This window comes from Bufo bufo, chromosome 11, assembly GCF_905171765.1.
Source record: "Bufo bufo chromosome 11, aBufBuf1.1, whole genome shotgun sequence".
Classification (NCBI taxonomy): Eukaryota; Metazoa; Chordata; class Amphibia; order Anura; family Bufonidae; genus Bufo; species Bufo bufo.
Window position 1 is genome coordinate 1,515,472 of NC_053399.1, and position 18,707 is coordinate 1,534,178.

General features: G+C 58.5%; 3 protein-coding genes across 7 annotated transcripts in view; 1 reads left to right on the plus strand and 2 right to left on the minus strand.

Annotated features, from left to right (window-relative positions):
- Positions 1 to 17,635, plus strand: NPC2 (NPC intracellular cholesterol transporter 2). Of its 2 annotated transcripts, none has more exons than XM_040412353.1 (5): positions 1 to 5; positions 16,789 to 16,875; positions 16,949 to 17,056; positions 17,128 to 17,300; positions 17,374 to 17,635. In XM_040412353.1, exons 2-5 carry the CDS (start codon positions 16,797 to 16,799, stop codon positions 17,461 to 17,463), a joined length of 450 nt encoding a protein of 149 aa, XP_040268287.1. In that variant the 5' UTR covers positions 1 to 5; positions 16,789 to 16,796; the 3' UTR covers positions 17,464 to 17,635. The 2 variants fall into 2 exon arrangements, with proteins under 2 accessions (XP_040268287.1, XP_040268286.1); XM_040412352.1 differs by lacking the exon at positions 1 to 5 and adding an exon at positions 14,522 to 14,636.
- Positions 8,539 to 14,570, minus strand: ISCA2 (iron-sulfur cluster assembly 2). 4 transcript variants are annotated; one of them, XM_040412351.1, is made up of 4 exons: positions 14,471 to 14,570; positions 13,651 to 13,744; positions 13,461 to 13,573; positions 8,539 to 8,790 (listed from the first exon to the last, which is right to left on the minus strand). In XM_040412351.1, exons 1-4 carry the CDS (start codon positions 14,506 to 14,508, stop codon positions 8,616 to 8,618), a joined length of 420 nt encoding a protein of 139 aa, XP_040268285.1. In that variant the 5' UTR covers positions 14,509 to 14,570; the 3' UTR covers positions 8,539 to 8,615. The 4 variants fall into 4 exon arrangements, with proteins under 4 accessions (XP_040268285.1, XP_040268284.1, XP_040268283.1 ...); XM_040412350.1 differs by having other exon boundaries at positions 13,461 to 13,576; positions 14,471 to 14,569; XM_040412349.1 differs by having other exon boundaries at positions 14,439 to 14,539.
- The window catches only part of AREL1 (apoptosis resistant E3 ubiquitin protein ligase 1), a 23,030-nt gene continuing 21,701 nt past the window's right edge, over positions 17,379 to 18,707 (minus strand). Inside the window, exon 17 of the mRNA XM_040412365.1 lies at positions 17,379 to 17,853. Coding sequence (XP_040268299.1) covers positions 17,751 to 17,853 — 103 coding nt within the window. The 3' untranslated portion in view covers positions 17,379 to 17,750. The remainder of the gene's footprint in view (positions 17,854 to 18,707) is intronic.

Sequence of the window (18,707 nt, forward strand, 5' to 3'; positions counted from 1 at the left end):
GGACGGTCTCCTGAGGGATCTCCTCAGAGACCTAGACTAAAGCATCTGCCAACTCCTGAACAGTCTGTGGTGCAACGTGACGTTGGTGGATAGAGCGAGACATGATGTCCCAGATGTGCTCAATTGGATTCAGGTCTGGGGAACGGGCGGGCCAGTCCATAGCATCAATGCCTTCGTCTTGCAGGAACTGCTGACACACTCCAGCCACATGAGGTCTAGCATTGTCTTGCATTAGGAGGAACCCAGGGCCAACCGCACCAGCATATGGTCTCACAAGGGGTCTGAGGATCTCATCTCGGTACCTAATGGCAGTCAGGCTACCTCTGGCGAGCACATGGAGGGCTGTGCGGCCCTCCAAAGAAATGCCACCCCACACCATTACTGACCCAATGCCAAACCGGTCATGCTGGAGGATGTTGCAGGCAGCAGAACGTTCTCCACGGCGTCTCCAGACTCTGTCACGTCTGTCACATGTGCTCAGTGTGAACCTGCTTTCATCTGTGAAGAGCACAGGGCGCCAGTGGCGATTTTGCCAATCTTGGTGTTTTCTGGCAAATGCCAAACGTCCTGCACGGTGTTGGGCTGTAAGCACAACCCCCACCTGTGGACGTCGGGCCCTCATATCACCCTCATGGAGTCTGTTTCTGACCATTTGAGCAGACACATGCACATTTGTGGCCTGCTGGAGGTCATTTTGCAGGGCTCTGGCAGTGCTCCTCCTGTCCCTGCTTGGACAAAGGCGGAAGTAGCGGTCCTGCTGCTGGGTTGTTGCCCTCCTACGGCCTCCTCCACGTCTCCTGATGTACTGGCCTGTCTCCTGGTAGCGCCTCCATGCTCTGGACACTACGCTGACAGACACAGCAAACCTTCTTGCCACAGCTCGCATTGATGAGCCATCCTGGATAAGCTGCACTACCTGAGCCACTTGTGTGGGTTGTAGACTCCGTCTCATGCTACCACTAGAGTGAAAGCACCGCCAGCATTCAAAAGTGACCAAAACATCAGCCAGGAAGCATAGGAACTGAGAAGTGGTCTGTGGTCACCACATGCAGAACCACTCTTTTATTGGGGGAGTCTTGCTAATTGCCTATAATTTCCACCTGTTGTCTATCCCACTTGCACAACAGCATGTGAAATTGATTGTCACTCAGTGTTGCTTCCTAAGTGGACAGTTTGATTTCACAGAAGTGGGATTGACTTGGAGTTACATCGTGTTGTTTAAGTGTTCCCTTTATTTTTTTGAGCAGTGTAGATGCTAGGACACAGCTCTGTCCTCCGCATGTCTAGACCTGTCAATCAAGGGGAGGGGACGTGTGCACAGCACTGGGGGTGATACACAGCAGTGCTAAGACGATTCAGCCCCACCTCTTGGTGCTCTAAATTTCTCATTTGCATATGGATAAAAACACTCCTTTCTCTGCAGCTGTTTATCGTACAGACAAAAGAAAGGGATTGTTTTAATCAGCAAGATGAGCCCCACCAGGCAGTATGGTTTGATAGGGTTGATCATGCTGACACAGCCTCTTTAAGCTCCTTGGTACACAACAGCAAATTGTGCAAAAATTCCTGAAACACTAAACAGTTGGACATTTAGAAGGTCAGAGTAAGGTCTCCTGGAAAGGTCAGAGGGCATTTTAGGCTCATCCTGAAATGTCACCCATGAAACAACCACCCCGGACTGTTTGTGAGTGGTGCGTGGCAGCAGGGACCGGTGAATTATCCCGTTTCTTTGCATTGTTTTGGACCGGCACGTCTAGGTCGTTTTTTGCCGGCCTTTCTGTTGCTGCAGTACAATTCACATTGTGCGTTATATTTCCAGCGGAAGACAAGCGGACAGATGGGATAACCTGTGGGGGCCCCAAACCTCAATCAGATGTATACACAGTCACTGGCAAAAGAGACACTGCGCCTTACTGCGCCATTCTTTTTATGGTCTTAGTCTCCCCTTTCTATTCTTAAACCAAGTGTGTGTTTCATCGCACTGACGGCCCGGCCGCCCCTCAGATTTGCTCTTTTTCACCTCTTTTATCGCACATGTGAAACTCTTTTTATACATAAAAGGGATTAATTTGCTTTATATCATGAATTAGGACTGAGCACAGGCCGAAACGCCTAGCCTCAAGTGCTGGACCCTCTACTTGGTTTCTACACCTCCACAGACACACATCCACACAATACAGCAGCACCGCAGCCAGCCTACACTGCAACAAGGTGTCACGGTCAGCACACCGTGACCCCTTTTCATACCGCTTTCAACTAATTTCCCTTCTGCTCCCGGCACCTTGTTTTTATTACTGACGATAAGGTGAAAAAGAAACCAGCATCAGCAACGTAGTGGAGAAACGGTATATTGTGCTGCACTGTGGTATCTGGTTCTGCTGGGGCGGTATAATGTGCTGCACTGTGGTATCTGGTTCTGCTGGGGCAGTATATTGTGCTGCACTGTGGTATCTGGTTCTGCTGGGGCGGTATATTGTGCTGCACTGTGGTATCTGGTTCTGCTGGGGCGGTATATTGTGCTGCACTGTGGTATCTGGTTCTGCTGGGGCGGTATATTGTGCTGCACTGTGGTATCTGGTTCTGCTGGGGCGGTATATTGTGCTGCACTGTGGTATCTGGTTCTGCTGGGGCAGTATATTGTGCTGCACTGTGGTATCTGGTTCTGCTGGGGCAGTATATTGTGCTGCACTGTGGTATCTGGTTCTGCTGGGGCGGTATAATGTGCTGCACTGTGGTATCTGGTTCTGCTGGGGCAGTATATTGTGCGGCACTGTGGTATCTGGTTCTCCTGGGGTGGTATATTGTGCTGCACTGTGATATCTGGTTCTGCTGGGGCGGTATATTGTGCTGCACTGTGGTATCTGGTTCTGCTGGGGCGGTATATTGTGCTGCACTGTGGTATCTGGTTCTGCTGGGGCGGTATATTGTGCTGCACTGTGATATCTGGTTCTGCTGGGGCGGTATATTGTGCGGCACTGTGGTATCTGGTTCTCCTGGGGTGGTATATTGTGCTGCACTGTGGTATCTGGTTCTGCTGGGGCAGTATATTGTGCTGCACTGTGGTATCTGGTTCTCCTGGGGTGGTATATTGTGCTGCACTGTGGTATCTGGTTCTCCTGGGGTGGTATATTGTGCTGCACTGTGGTATCTGGTTCTGCTGGGGCAGTATATTGTGCGGCACTGTGGTATCTGGTTCTCCTGGGGTGGTATATTGTAGTATGATTTGAATTTGTTGTGAGCACTTAGGGTCAGATCCTCAGAGGACACTGCAGCTACAGAAGTAGTGCATACGTGAAGGGCACCTGCAGGAGGAGTGGCACACACATTGTGGCAGGCACCTGCAGGAGGGGTAGTGCACACATGGAGGGCACCTGCAGGAGGAGTAGTGCACACGTTGTGGAGGCCTGGACAGAGGGGCGGCTGTGGATGTAGTGAGGTGAGTAGTAGCTTGGATAGAGGGGCGGCTGTGGATGTAGTGAGGTAAGTAGTAGCCTGGACAGAGGGGCGGCTGTGGATGCAGTGAGGTGAGTAGTAGCTTGGACAGAGGGGCGGCTGTGGATGTAGTGAGGTGAGTAGTAGCCTGGACAGAGGGGCGGCTGTGGATGTAGTGAGGTGAGTAGTAGCCTGGACAGAGGGGCGGCTGTGGATGTAGTGAGGTGAGTAGTAGCCTGGACAGAGGGGCGGCTGTGGATGTAGTGAGGTGAGTAGTAGCCTGGACAGAGGGGCGGCTGTGGATGTAATGAGGTGAGTAGTAGCCTGGACAGAGGGGCGGCTGTGGATGTAGTGAGGTTAGTAGTAGCCTGGACAGAGGGGCGGCTGTGGATGCAGTGAGGTGAGTAGTAGCCTGGACAGAGGGGCGGCTGTGGATGTAGTGAGGTAAGTAGTAGCCTGGACAGAGGGGCGGCTGTGGATGTAGTGAGGTGAGTAGTAGCCTGGACAGAGGGGCGGCTGTGGATGTAGTGAGGTAAGTAGTAGCCTGGACAGAGGGGCGGCTGTAGATGTAGTGAGGTAAGTAGTAGCCTGGACAGAGGGGCGGCTGTGGTTGTAGTGAGGTAAGTAGTAGCCTGGACAGAGGGGCGGCTGTAGATGTAGTGAGGTAAGTGGTAGCCTGGACAGAGGGGCGGCTGTGGATGTAGTGAGGTGAGTAGTAGCCTGGACAGAGGGGCGGCTGTAGATGTAGTGAGGTGAGTAGTAGCCTGGACAGAGGGGTGGCTGTAGATGTAGTGAGGTAAGTAGTAGCCTGGACAGAGGGGCGGCTGTGGTTGTAGTGAGGTAAGTAGTAGCCTGGACAGAGGGGCGGCTGTAGATGTAGTGAGGTAAGTGGTAGCCTGGACAGAGGGGCGGCTGTGGATGTAGTGAGGTGAGTAGTAGCCTGGACAGAGGGGCAGCTGTAGATGTAGTGAGGTGAGTAGTAGCCTGGACAGAGGGGTGGCTGTAGATGTAGTGAGGTAAGTGGTAGCCTGGACAGAGGGGCGGCTGTGGATGTAGTGTTTCTAGATTTTGCAAAGACTTTTGATCCTGTCCCTCATAGACGTTTAATAAGTAAAGTAAGGTCTATTGGCTTGGAAAGTACAGTCAGGTCCATAAATATTGGGACATGGACACGATTCTTTCTGGCTCTATTCACCACCACAATGGATGTGAAATAAAACAAACAAGATGTGCTTTACCTGCAGACTGTCAGCTGTAATTTGAGGGAATTTACATCCCAATCAGGTGAACGGTGCAGGAATTACAGCAGTTTGCATATGTGCCTCCCACTTGTTAAGGGACCAGAAGTAATGGGACAATTGTCTTCTCAGCTGGTCCATGGCCGGTGTGTGTTATTCCCTCATTATCCCAATTACAATGAGCAGATAAAAGGTCCAGAGGTCATTTCCAGTCTGCTATTTGCTGTCAACTCCCAAGATGAGATCCAAAGAGCGGTCACTATCAATGAAGCAAGCCATCATTAGGCCGAAAAAACACAACAAACCCATCGGAGAGATAGCAAAAACCATTAGGCCTGGCCAAAACAACTGTTTCGAACATTCTTATAAAGAAGGAACGCACCGGTGAGCTCAGCAACACCAGAAGACCCGGAAGACCACGGAAAACAACTGTGGTGGATGAGCGAAGAATTCTTTCCCTGGTGAAGAAAACGCCCTTCACAACAGTTGGCCAGATCAAGAACACTCTCCAGGAGGTAGGTGTATGTGTGTCAAAGTCAACCATCAGGAGAAGACTTCACCAGAGTGAATACAGAGGGTATACCACAAGATGGGAACCATTGGTGAGCCTCAAAAACAGGAAGGCCAGATTAGAGTTTGCCAAACGACATCTAAAAAAGCCTTCACAGTTCTGGAACAACATCCTATGGACAGATGAGACCAAGATCAACTTGTACCAGAGTGATGGGAAGAGAAGAGTATGGAGAAGGAAAGGAGCTGCTCATGATCCTAAGCATACCACCTCATCAGTGGAGCATGGTGGTGGTAGTGTCATGGCGTGGGCATGTATGGCTGCCAATGGAACTGCTTCTCTTGTATTTATTGATGATGTGACTGCTGACAAAAGCAGCAGGATGGATTCTGAAGGGTTTCGGGCAATATTATCTGCTCCTATTCAGCCCAATGCTTCAGAACTCATTGGACGCTGCAGATGGACAATGACCCAAAGCATACTGCAAAAGCAACCAAAGAGTTTTTTAACAGCCGGTTCAGACCTGAGCGTTTTACAGCGTGTTCCTACGCACTGTAAAACGCTCAACAAGGAGAAACCAATGCTTCCCTATCGGCATGGTTCTCACCTGGGAGTTTTACAGCGCGTACGATCGCGCTGTAAAACGCCCGACGCCCCAAGAAGTTCAGAAGCTTCTTTGGGGCGTAGTGTTGCGCGTTCCCGTACATAGACTTCCGGGAAGGCGCGACAATAGGCGTTCGCTTGTCTCCGCGGCGCGATTGTAAACGCCCGTACAATCGCGCATGTTCAGTACGCTCTGGTATGAACCCAGCGTAAGGGAAAGAAGTGGAATGTTCTGCAATGGCCGAGTCAATCCCCGGACCTGAATCCGATTGAGCATTTTACTTGCTGAAGACAAAACTGAAGGGGAAAATGCCCCAAGAACAAGCAGGAGCTGAAGACCGTTGCAGTAGAGGCCTGGCAGAGCATCACCAGGGATGAGACCAGCGTCTGGTGATGTCTATTCGTTCCAGACTTCAGGCTGTAATTGACTGCACAGGATTTGTAACCAAGTATTAAAGTGAAAGTTTGATTTAGTGCACACAAGGAGGGCACATTCAGGAGGAGTGGCGCGCACGTTGTGGAGGGCACCTTCAGGAGGAGTAGTGCACACATGGAGGGCACCTGCAGGAGGAGTAGTGCACACTCTGTGGAGGGCACCTGAAGGAGTAGTGCACCTGCAGGAGGAGTAGCGCACACTCTGTGGAGGGCACCTGCAGGAGGAGTAGTGCACACTCTGTGGAGGGCACCTGCAGGAGGAGTAGTGCACACTCTGTGGAGGGCACCTGAAGGAGGAGTAGTGCACACTCTGTGGAGGGCACCTGCAGGAGGAGTAGCGCACACTCTGTGGAGAGCACCTGCAGGAGGAGTAGCGCACACTCTGTGGAGGGCACCTGAAGGAGGAGGAGTGCACACTCTGTGGAGGGCACCTGCAGGAGGAGTAGTGCACACTCTGTGGAGGGCACCTGAAGGAGGAGTAGTGCACACTCTGTGGAGGGCACCTGAAGGAGGAGGAGTGCACACTCTGTGGAGGGCACCTGAAGGAGGAGGAGTGCACACTCTGTGGAGGGCACCTGAAGGAGGAGGAGTGCACACTCTGTGGAGGGCACCTGCAGGAGGAGTAGCACACTCTGTGGAGGGCACCTGCAGGAGGAGTAGTGCACACTCTGTGGAGGGCACCTGAAGGAGGAGTAGTGCACACTCTGTGGAGGGCACCTGAAGGAGGAGTAGTGCACACTCTGTGGAGGGCACCTGAAGGAGGAGTAGTGCACACTCTGTGGAGGGCACCTGAAGGAGGAGTAGTGCACACTCTGTGGAGGGCACCTGAAGGAGGAGTAGTGCACACTCTGTGGAGGGCACCTGAAGGAGGAGTAGTGCACACAAGGAGGGCACATTCAGGAGGAGTGGCGCGCACGTTGTGGAGGGCACCTTCAGGAGGAGTAGTGCACACATGGAGGGCACTTTCAGGAGGAGTAGTCCACACATGGAGGGCACCTGAAGGAGGAGTAGTGCACACTCTGTGGAGGGCACCTGCAGGAGGAGTAGTCCACACATGGAGGGCACCTGCAGGAGGAGTAGTCCACACATGGAGGGCACCTGAAGGAGGAGTAGTGCACACTCTGTGGAGGGCACCTGAAGGAGTAGTGCACACATGGAGGGCACCTGAAGGAGGAGTGGTGCGCACTCTGTGGAGGGCACCTGAAGGAGGAGTAGTGCACACTCTGTGGAGGGCACCTGAAGGAGTAGTGCACACATGGAGGGCACCTGAAGGAGTAGTGCGCACTCTGTGGAGGGCACCTGCAGGAGGAGTAGTGCACACATGGAGGGCACCTGAAGGAGGAGTAGTGCACACTCTGTGGAGGGCACCTGCAGGAGGAGTAGCGCACACTCTGTGGAGGGCACCTGCAGGAGTAGCGCACACTCTGTGGAGGGCACCTGCAGGAGGAGTAGCGCACACTCTGTGGAGGGCACCTGCAGGAGGAGTAGCGCACACTCTGTGGAGGGCACCTGCAGGAGGAGTAGTGCACACATGGAGGGCACCTGAAGGAGGAGTGGTGCGCACTCTGTGGAGGGCCCTCCGCAGCTTGTGCGCCATTCCTCCTGAAGGTGCCCCCCATGTGTGCGCCAATCCTCCTGTCTGGGGGCAGGTAAGTACCTGGAGCAGGGTCGCTCAATGCTGGATCTCCTGTACCGACACATTTCCCGGCTGTTTGTTCCTCCAGGGCCCCCGTCACATGCTGCAGACTGAATCCAGATCCTGAACTCTGGAACCATTTTCTTCTCTGATGGGATGTCAGGTAGATCCCTGTGGGCGGAGACCCGAGGTGATGGGGCCACATACCGCCCCCACGGGGCTTTTAAATCATGTAGTGTAGCTAATGGAGCAGGATCGGTGGCCATTACCCTGCCACACACCCTACCTAGTGCAGACCAATGGAGGCGTCTCCTTCCCTGGGGGGGCACCCCCTACCAGCAGCAGAGGTTTGCTGGTACTCCTTGAGGCCTCTCTGCAGGATAGCACTTATCAGTGGAGGTCCCAGCCCCTCAGACAGCGCTAGAGTTGGAAGCAGAAGGTTCTGCCCATAGTGTAGGGGGCATGTCCGGGGTTGGGGGCCAAAATGACGCCATGGACAGAACCTTCAGTCCCCTGATCGGCGGGTAGTCTGACCGCCGGCAATCTGATATCCTGAGGAAAGCCCCTTTAAGTGCACACTACAGGCTGCTGTGCTACCTGGAGGGGCACTTTCTGTTTACACAGAAGAAAAGGTCAGAGCCCCCCTTTATCTGTGACTGGATCTGATCCGCAGGACTCTGTGTAGACTAAACAGGTTTATTTACATGAGGAGGTGGAGCATAGAGGGCAGTGGGGGGCCCCGGGCCCCAAGTCCTTGTCATTACACCTTGATGGAGAATGAGGATCCGCAGGAGCAGCCGTGTGCCGCCTGAGGGTTGTGCCGCAGCAGGAAACAACTTCGGATCAGCTCCTCACAGAACTCGATGGTGCTTCCTCGCACGAGCTGCAGACTCTGGACGTCCACCACCACCTGCGCCCCGTCCCCACCAAACACCCTACAACAAGAGAGACAGCATGAAGGCCACACCCCCAACCATTCAGCTGACGGCCGGGGCCACAACCCACAGGATTTCTAAATACCTGGGGGCAGAGGTACAGGGGGCCCTGGGAGCAGCTTCTTCTCTGCCCAGTGAAGACACAAACATACTGGACCAAACTGTGTGTATGAGAGACGGCTGTCGTCAGGATGAGGTGTACGGGGCAGCGAGGAGAGACGGCTGTCATCAGGATGAGGTGTACGGGGCAGTCGGGGAGAGACGGCTGTCATCAGGATGAGGTGTACGGGGCAGTCGGGGAGAGACGGCTGTCGTCAGGATGAGGTGTACGGGGCAGCGAGGAGAGACGGCTGTCATCAGGATGAGGTGTACGGGGCAGTCGGGGAGGGGCGGCTGTCGTCAGGATGAGGTGTACGGGGCAGTCAGGGAGAGACGGCTGTCGTCAGGATGAGGTGTACGGGGCAGTCAGGGAGAGACGGCTGTCGTCAGGATGAGGTGTACGGGGCAGTCGGGGAGGGGCGGCTGTCGTCAGGATGAGGTGTACGGGGCAGTCGGGAGAGACGGCTGTCGTCAGGATGAGGTGTACGGGGCAGCGAGGAGAGACGGCTGTCATCAGGATGAGGTGTACGGGGCAGTCGGGGAGGGGCGGCTGTCATCAGGATGAGGTGTACGGGGCAGTCGGGGAGAGACGGCTGTCGTCAGGATGAGGTGTACGGGGCAGCGAGGAGAGACGGCTGTCATCAGGATGAGGTGTACGGGGCAGTCGGGGAGAGACGGCTGTCGTCAGGATGAGGTGTACGGGGCAGCGAGGAGAGACAGCTGTCATCAGGATGAGGTGTACGGGGCAGTCGGGGAGAGACGGCTGTCGTCAGGATGAGGTGTACGGGGCAGCGAGGAGAGACGGCTGTCATCAGGATGAGGTGTACGGGGCAGTCGGGGAGGGGCGGCTGTCGTCAGGATGAGGTGTACGGGGCAGTCAGGGAGAGACGGCTGTCGTCAGGATGAGGTGTACGGGGCAGTCGGGGAGGGGCGGCTGTCATCAGGATGAGGTGTACGGGGCAGTCGGGGAGAGACGGCTGTCGTCAGGATGAGGTGTACGGGGCAGCGAGGAGAGACGGCTGTCATCAGGATGAGGTGTACGGGGCAGTCGGGGAGGGGCGGCTGTCGTCAGGATGAGGTGTACGGGGCAGTCAGGGAGAAACGGCTGTCATCAGGATGAGGTGTACGGGGCAGTCGGGGAGGGGCGGCTGTCGTCAGGATGAGGTGTACGGGGCAGTCGGGAGAGACGGCTGTCGTCAGGATGAGGTGTACGGGGCAGTCGGGGAGAGACGGCTGTCATCAGGATGAGGTGTACGGGGCAGTCGGGGAGAGACAGCTGTCGTCAGGATGAGGTGTACGGGGCAGCGAGGAGAGACGGCTGTCATCAGGATGAGGTGTACGGGGCAGTCGGGGAGGGGCGGCTGTCGTCAGGATGAGGTGTACGGGGCAGTCAGGGAGAGACGGCTGTCGTCAGGATGAGGTGTACGGGGCAGTCGGGGAGGGGCGGCTGTCGTCAGGATGAGGTGTACGGGGCAGTCGGGAGAGACGGCTGTCGTCAGGATGAGGTGTACGGGGCAGTCGGGGAGAGACGGCTGTCGTCAGGATGAGGTGTACGGGGCAGTCGGGGAGAGACAGCTGTCGTCAGGATGAGGTGTACAGGGCAGTCGGGGAGAGACGGCTGTCGTCAGGATGAGGTGTACGGGGCAGTCGGCTGTCGTCAGGATGAGGTGTACGGGGCAGTCGGGGAGAGACGGCTGTCGTCAGGATGAGGTGTACGGGGCAGTCGGGAGAGACGGCTGTCGTCAGGATGAGGTGTACGGGGCAGTCGGGGAGAGACGGCTGTCGTCAGGAGAGACGGCTGTCGTCAGGATGAGGTGTACGGGGCCGTCGGGAGAGACTGCTGTCGTCAGGATGAGGTGTACGGGGCAGTCGGGGAGAGACGGCTGTCGTCAGGATGAGGTGTACGGGGCAGTCGGGGAGAGACGGCTGTCGTCAGGATGAGGTGTACGGGGCCGTCGGGAGAGACGGCTGTCGTCAGGATGAGGTGTACGGGGCAGTCGGGGAGAGACAGCTGTCGTCAGGATGAGGTGTACGGGGCAGTCGGGGAGAGACAGCTGTCGTCAGGATGAGGTGTACGGGGCAGTCGGGGAGAGACGGCTGTCGTCAGGATGAGGTGTACGGGGCAGCGAGGAGAGACGGCTGTCGTCAGGATGAGGTGTACGGGGCAGCGAGGAGAGACGGCTGTCGTCAGGATGAGGTGTACGGGGCAGTCGGGGAGAGACGGCTGTCGTCAGGATGAGGTGTACGGGGCAGTCGGGGAGAGACGGCTGTCGTCAGGATGAGGTGTACGGGGCAGTCGGGAGAGACGGCTGTCGTCAGGATGAGGTGTACGGGGCAGTCGGGGAGAGACGGCTGTCGTCAGGATGAGGTGTACGGGGCAGTCGGGGAGAGACGGCTGTCGTCAGGATGAGGTGTACGGGGCAGTCGGGGAGAGACGGCTGTCGTCAGGATGAGGTGTACGGGGCAGTCGGGGAGAGACGGCTGTCGTCAGGATGAGGTGTACGGGGCCATCGGGAGAGACGGCTGTCGTCAGGATGAGGTGTACGGGGCAGTCGGGGAGAGACGGCTGTCAGGATGAGGTGTACGGGGCAGTCGGGGAGAGACGGCTGTCGTCAGGATGAGGTGTACGGGGCAGTCGGGGAGAGACGGCTGTCGTCAGGATGAGGTGTACGGGGCAGTCGGGGAGAGACGGCTGTCGTCAGGATGAGGTGTACGGGGCAGTCGGGGAGAGACGGCTGTCGTCAGGATGAGGTGTACGGGGCAGTCGGGGAGAGACGGCTGTCGTCAGGATGAGGTGTACGGGGCAGTCAGGGAGAGACGGCTGTCGTCAGGATGAGGTGTACGGGGCAGTCGGGGAGAGACGGCTGTCGTCAGGATGAGGTGTACGGGGCAGTCAGGGAGAGACGGCTGTCGTCAGGATGAGGTGTACGGGGCAGTCGGGAGAGACGGCTGTCGTCAGGATGAGGTGTACGGGGCAGTCGGGGAGGGGCGGCTGTCGTCAGGATGAGGTGTACGGGGCAGTCAGGGAGAGACGGCTGTCGTCAGGATGAGGTGTACGGGGCAGTCGGGGAGAGACAGCTGTCATCAGGATGAGGTGTACGGGGCAGTCGGGGAGAGACAGCTGTCATCAGGATGAGGTGTACGGGGCAGTCGGGAGAGACGGCTGTCGTAAGGGATGAGGTGTACGGGGCAGTCGGGGAGAGACGGCTGTCATCAGGATGAGGTGTACGGGGCAGTCGGGGAGAGACGGCTGTCATCAGGATGAGGTGTACGGGGCAGTCGGGGAGAGACAGCTGTCATCAGGATGAGGTGTACGGGGCAGTCGGGGAGAGACGGCTGTCATCAGGATGAGGTGTACGGGGCAGTCGGGGAGAGACGGCTGTCATCAGGATGAGGTGTACGGGGCAGTCGGGGAGAGACGGCTGTCATCAGGATGAGGTGTACGGGGCAGTCGGGGAGGGGCGGCTGTCGTCAGGATGAGGTGTACGGGGCAGTCGGGGAGGGGCGGCTGTCGTCAGGATGAGGTGTACGGGGCAGTCGGGGAGGGGCGGCTGTCGTCAGGTTGAGGTGTACGGGGCAGTCGGGGAGAGGCGGCTGTCGTCAGGATGAGGTGTACGGGGCAGTCGGGGAGAGACGGCTGTCGTCAGGATGAGGTGTACGGGGCAGTCGGGGAGAGGCGGCTGTCGTCAGGATGAGGTGTACGGGGCAGTCGGGGAGAGACGGCTGTCGTCAGGATGAGGTGTACGGGGCAGTCGGGGAGAGACAGCTGTCGTCAGGATGAGGTGTACGGGGCAGTCGGGGAGAGTCGGCTGTCGTCAGGATGAGGTGTACGGGGCAGTTGGGGAGAGACGGCTGTCATCAGGATGAGGTGTACGGGGCAGTCGGGGAGAGACGGCTGTCGTCAGGATGAGGTGTACGGGGCCCTCGGCCGCCCCTCGACTGTCCTCGGCCACCCCTCCTCACCTGTCCTCCGCCCTCGGCCACCCCTCCTCACCTGTCCTCCGCCCTCAGCCACCCCTCCTCACCTGTCCTCCGCCCTCGGCCACCCCTCCGCCCTCGGCCACCCATCCTCACCTGTCCTCCGCCCTCGGCCACCCATCCTCATCTGTCCTCCGCCCTCGGCCACCCATCCTCACCTGTCCTCCGCCCTCGGCCACCCATCCTCACCTGTCCTCCGCCCTCGGCCACCCCTCCTCACCTGTCCTCCGCCCTCGGCCACCCATCCTCACCTGTCCTCCGCCCTCGGCCACCCATCCTCACCTGTCCTCCGCCCTCGGCCACCCATCCTCACCTGTCCTCTGCCCTCGGCCACCCATCCTCACCTGTCCTCTGCCCTCGGCCACCCCTCCTCACCTGTCCTCCGCCCTCGGCCACCCCTCCTCACCTGTCCTCCGCCCTCGGCCACCCATCCTCACCTGTCCTCCGCCCTCGGCCACCCCTCCTCACCTGTCCTCCGCCCTCGGCCACCCATCCTCACCTGTCCTCCGCCCTCGGCCGCCCCTCCTCATCTGTCCTCGGCCGCCCCTCCTCACCTGTCCTCCGCCCTCGGCCGCCCCTCGCCCGCTCCTCACCTGTCCTCCGCCGCCACTTCAGTGTCCAAGGAGAACTTATACTGGAATCCGGAGCAGCCGCCACTGTCCACCTGGAGCCGCAGGAACTCAGGGCCACTGGTCATCTGCCGCAGCTTCTGGAACACAGACATGATGGGGGCGATGAGCCGATGTGAACGGGGCGCAGTGGGTAACAAGGGGCGGTTCTTACCCTCACACAGCTCTCCGCCAGGTACACCTGTCCATCAGCCGCGTCAGACGCACATCGCAAGGGGGCGCCGCACGCTGCCCACAGGGAGACGACCCTGCCGAGACAAGAGAGAGCAATGTGACCCGACATCTCCGCAGTAATCCCCCCCAAGTGCCCGCCGTCTCCGGTCCCCCCCCCCCCCCCCCGAGTGCCCGCCGTCTCCGGTCCTCCCTCCCCCCCCCCCGAGTGCCCGCCGTCTCCGGTCCTCCCTCCCCCCGAGTGCCGGCCGTCTCCAGTCCTCCCTCCCCTCCCCCCGAGTGCCCGCCGTCTCCGGTCCTCCCTCCCCGAGTGCCCGCCGTCTCCGGTCCTCCCCCCCCCCCCCGAGTGCCCGCCGTCTCCGGTCCTCCCTCCCCCCCCGAGTGCCCGCCGTCTCCGGTCCTCCCTCCCCCCCCCGAGTGCCCGCCGTCTCCGGTCCCCCCCCCCCCCCCCGAGTGCCCGCCGTCTCCGGTCCTCCCTCCCCCCCCCGAGTGCCCGCCGTCTCCGGTCCTCCCTCCCCCCCCCGAGTGCCCGCCGTCTCCGGTCCTCCCTCCCCCCCCCGAGTGCCCGCCGTCTCCGGTCCTCCCTCCCCCCCGAGTGCCCGCCGTCTCCGGTCCTCCCTCCCCCCCGAGTGCCCGCCGTCTCCGGTCCTCCCTCCCCGAGTGCCCGCCGTCTCCGGTCCTCCCTCCCCCCCCCGAGTGCCCGCCGTCTCCGGTCCTCCCCCCCCGAGTGCCCGCCGTCTCCGGTCCGCCTCTCCCCGCCCCAGGCCGCACATCTCCGGTCCTCTCACGTCACTTCCTCTCACCTCCGCCTGACCAGAGAACTCAGCAGACGAGCGGCCATGTTGTATTAGCCACGCCCCTACATGAATCATCACGTGACGTCAGGGAAATAATGCGGAAGGGCGGAACATCCGGGAATCACAAGATCTGAGTCTGGAAGAGAAGTGACCCGGAGCGGGCGGCGGACAGGTGAGGGCAGCTCACCCGAATATCTGATGGAAATAAAGGGGCAGTGTATTGGTTTAGAGTCCTGGGGTGGAGGTGAGGGGGAGAAGATGTCGGTATAGAGTCCTGGGGGGAGAAGATGTCGGTATAGAGTCCTGGGTGGAGGGGGGAGAAGATGTCGGTATAGAGTCCTGGGGGAGAAGATGTCGGTATAGAGTCCTGGGGGGGGGAGAAGATGTCGGTATAGAGTCCTTGGGGGGGGGGGGGGAGAAGATGTCGGTATAGAGTCCTGGGGGGGGGAGAAGATGTCGGTATAGAGTCCTGGGGGGGGGAGAAGATGTCGGTATAGAGTCCTGGGGGGGGGAGAAGATGTCGGTATAGAGTCCTGGGGGGGGGAGAAGATGTCGGTATAGAGTCCTTGGGGGGGGGGGGGGGGGGGGAGAAGATGTCGGTATAGAGTCCTGGGGGGGGGGGGGGGGGAGAAGATGTCGGTATAGAGTCCTGGGGGGAGAAGATGTCGGTATAGAGTCCTGGGGGGAGAAGATGTCGGTATAGAGTCCTGGGGGGAGAAGATGTCGGTATAGAGTCCTGGGGGGGGGGGGAGAAGATGTCGGTATAGAGTCCTGGGGGGGAGAGAAGATGTCGGTATAGAGTCCTGGGGGGGGGAGAAGATGTCGGTATAGAGTCCTGGGGGGGGGAGAAGATGTCGGTATAGAGTCCTGGGGGGGGGAGAAGATGTCGGTATAGAGTCCTGGGGGGGGGGGGGGGGAGAAGATGTCGGTATAGAGTCCTGGGGGGGGGGGGAGAAGATGTCGGTATAGAGTCCTGGGGGGGGGGGAGAAGATGTCGGTATAGAGTCCTGGGGGGGGGGGGGAGAAGATGTCGGTATAGAGTCCTGGGGGGAGAAGATGTCGGTATAGAGTCCTGGGGGGAGGAGATGTCGGTATAGAGTCCTGGGGGGGGGGGAGAAGATGTCGGTATAGAGTCCTGGGGGGGGGAGAAGATGTCGGTATAGAGTCCTGGGGGGGGGAGAAGATGTCGGTATAGAGTCCTGGGGGGGGGAGAAGATGTCGGTTATAGAGTCCTGGGGGGGGGGGGGAGAAGATGTCGGTATAGAGTCCTGGGGGGAGAAGATGTCGGTATAGAGTCCTGGGGGGAGAAGATGTCGGTATAGAGTCCTGGGGGGAGAAGATGTCGGTATAGAGTCCTGGGGGGGGGGGAGAAGATGTCGGTATAGAGTCCTGGGGGGGAGAGAAGATGTCGGTATAGAGTCCTGGGGGGGGGAGAAGATGTCGGTATAGAGTCCTGGGGGGGGGAGAAGATGTCGGTATAGAGTCCTGGGGGGGGGGGGGAGAAGATGTCGGTATAGAGTCCTGGGGGGGGGGGGAGAAGATGTCGGTATAGAGTCCTGGGTGGAGGGGGGAGAAGATGTCGGTATAGAGTCCTGGGGGGGGGGAGAAGATGTCGGTATAGAGTCCTGGGGGGGGGGGAGAAGATGTCGGTATAGAGTCCTGGGGGGGGAGAAGATGTCGGTATAGAGTCCTGGGGGGGAGAGAAGATGTCGGTATAGAGTCCTGGGGGGGAGAGAAGATGTCGGTATAGAGTCCTGGGGGGGAGAGAAGATGTCGGTATAGAGTCCTGGGGGGGGGAGAAGATGTCGGTATAGAGTCCTGGGGGGGGGAGAAGATGTCGGTATAGAGTCCTGGGGGGGGAGAAGATGTCGGTATAGAGTCCTGGGGGGGGGGGAGAAGATGTCGGTATAGAGTCCTTGGGGGGGGGGAGAAGATGTCGGTATAGAGTCCTGGGGGGGGAGAAGATGTCGGTATAGAGTCCTGGGGGGGGGAGAAGATGTCGGTATAGAGTCCTGGGGGGCGGAGATGTCGGTATAGAGTCCTGGGGGGGGGGAGAAGATGTCGGTATAGAGTCCTTGGGGGGGAGAAGATGTCGGTATAGAGTCCTGGGGGGGGGGAGAAGATGTCGGTATAGAGTCCTTGGGGGGGGGAGAAGATGTCGGTATAGAGTCCTGGGGGGGGAGAAGATGTCGGTATAGAGTCCTGGGGGGGGGAGAAGATGTCGGTATAGAGTCCTGGGGGGCGGAGATGTCGGTATAGAGTCCTGGGGGGGTGGGGGATGCCGGTGGTCGGCGTGGCTCTGATCGGCGCTCTTCTCCCGGCAGTTGCAGTCATGTCGCTGAGCGCTCTGGCTGTTGCGCTGCTCTGCGTCGCTGTCGTGGCCGGTGAGCCTCTTGTGTACAAGGACTGTGGTGAGTATACCTGTGGGGGAGCAGTGAGGGGCTCACCATGGTGGTCTTATCTACTCGCCGCTCTCTTCTGCAGGCTGTCAGCAGGGAAAGCTGATCTCCGTGGACGTGTCTCCTTGCCCTAAACAGCCGTGTCCCCTTGTGCGTGGCAGCACCTACACCATTAATGTGACCTTCACAAGCGGTAAGTGTGGCCCCCGCCCTGGCCCCCCGTTCTGCAGGCTCAGCTCCTGAATGTCCGTGTGTTCTGTGCAGAGGAGGCCACCCCCAGCTGCAGCGCCATCGTCCACGGCAAGATAGCGGGCATACCAGTGCCATTCCCGCTCCCAGAGTCAGATGGTTGCAAGAGTGGACTTTCCTGCCCCTTAAAGAGTGGAGAGGGCTACACGTATGTCACCAAGATGGACGTCAAGCCGCAGTACCCCAAGGTAAGTGGCTGGGGGGCACCCTGGGGCGGGGCCCTCCTGGCCGCACGCGCTCACAGCTCTGCTTTATCTGCAGATGAAGCTGGTGGTGAAGTGGGAGCTGCGCGACGCCAACAACATGGACCTATTCTGCTGGGAGATTCCGGTGGAGATCACGGACGGCTGAGCCCATCCCCCACCTGTCATTAACCCTTCCCCCGCTGCTGACTGCCGTGCAGTTCTAACATCCAATCACAATGAAGAAAACTAAACGTTTTTGATAATTTTTTTAATAAAAGCTTTTCAGTTGATTTCCCTGCGAGCACTGACCCCGACACCAATAAAGTATTCTCAGCCTCCTATGGCCGTCTCGTGCCTCCATCGCGTACGCTCTCCCCCTCCTAGGGGTATCCATGGAGTACTGTTCATGTGCTTCTATCAGATGATGACCACCGCTGCTCCAGGGGCCACAGGTCAAACCATCCCGAAGCCCTCACAACCCTCACTGATGGCGAGCTTCAGCATCCGGTGAATCTCGTCGTAGGAGTCATAGGTCGGCAGACAAAGCTGGTTAAAACTGCAGGGAAAAGCAGAGGGTACGTGAGAGAGATGCTGCGCCGCCAAACAGTATGCTGGAGGGCGGTGACATCATACCGTACACACTACGCTGGAGAGCGGCGACATCATACCGTACACACTACGCTGGAGAGCGGCGACATCATACCGTACACTGGACGGCGGTGACATCACACCGTACACACTACACTGGACGGCGGTGACATCATACCGTCCACACTACACTGGAGAGCGGTGACATCACACCGTACACACTACGCTGGAGAGCGGTGACATCACACCGTACACACTACACTGGAGAGCGGCGACATCATACCGTACACACTACGCTGGAGAGCGGCGACATCATACCGTACACTGGACGGCGGTGACATCATACCGTCCACACTACACTGGAGAGCGGTGACATCATACCGTACACACTACGCTGGAGAGCGGCGACATCATACCGTACACACTACGCTGGAGAGCGGCGACATCATACCGTACACACTACGCTGGAGAGCGGCGACATCATACCGTACACACTACGCTGGAGAGCGGCGACATCATACCGTACACACTACACTGGAGAGCGGCGACATCATACCGTACACACTACACTGGAGAGCGGCGATATCATACCGTACACACTACACTGGAGAGCGGTGACATCATACCGTACACACTACACTGGAGAGCGGTGACATCACACCGTACACACTACACTGGAGAGCGGTGACATCATACCGTACACACTACACTGGAGAGCGGTGACATCATACCGTACACACTACACTGGAGAGCGGTGACATCACACCGTACACACTACACTGGAGAGCGGTGACATCATACCGTACACACTACACTGGAGAG

What these genes read in the sequence shown, in the direction of transcription:
- ISCA2 (XM_040412348.1), bottom strand. Translation starts at nt 14,539, where the DNA reads ATGATTCATGTAGGGGCGTGGCTAATACAACATGGCCGCTCGTCTGCT. An exon ending in GACGTGAGAGGACCGGAGAT is followed by an intron (nt 13,745 to 14,438) that starts GTGCGGCCTGGG and finishes TTGTCTCGGCAG; the next exon opens with GGTCGTCTCCCTGTGGGCAG. An exon ending in TGGCGGAGAGCTGTGTGAGG is followed by an intron (nt 13,577 to 13,650) that starts GTAAGAACCGCC and finishes TCTGTGTTCCAG; the next exon opens with AAGCTGCGGCAGATGACCAG.
- NPC2 (XM_040412353.1), top strand. Translation starts at nt 16,797, where the DNA reads ATGTCGCTGAGCGCTCTGGCTGTTGCGCTGCTCTGCGTCGCTGTCGTG. An exon ending in TCTTGTGTACAAGGACTGTG is followed by an intron (nt 16,876 to 16,948) that starts GTGAGTATACCT and finishes TCTCTTCTGCAG; the next exon opens with GCTGTCAGCAGGGAAAGCTG. An exon ending in TCAAGCCGCAGTACCCCAAG is followed by an intron (nt 17,301 to 17,373) that starts GTAAGTGGCTGG and finishes CTTTATCTGCAG; the next exon opens with ATGAAGCTGGTGGTGAAGTG.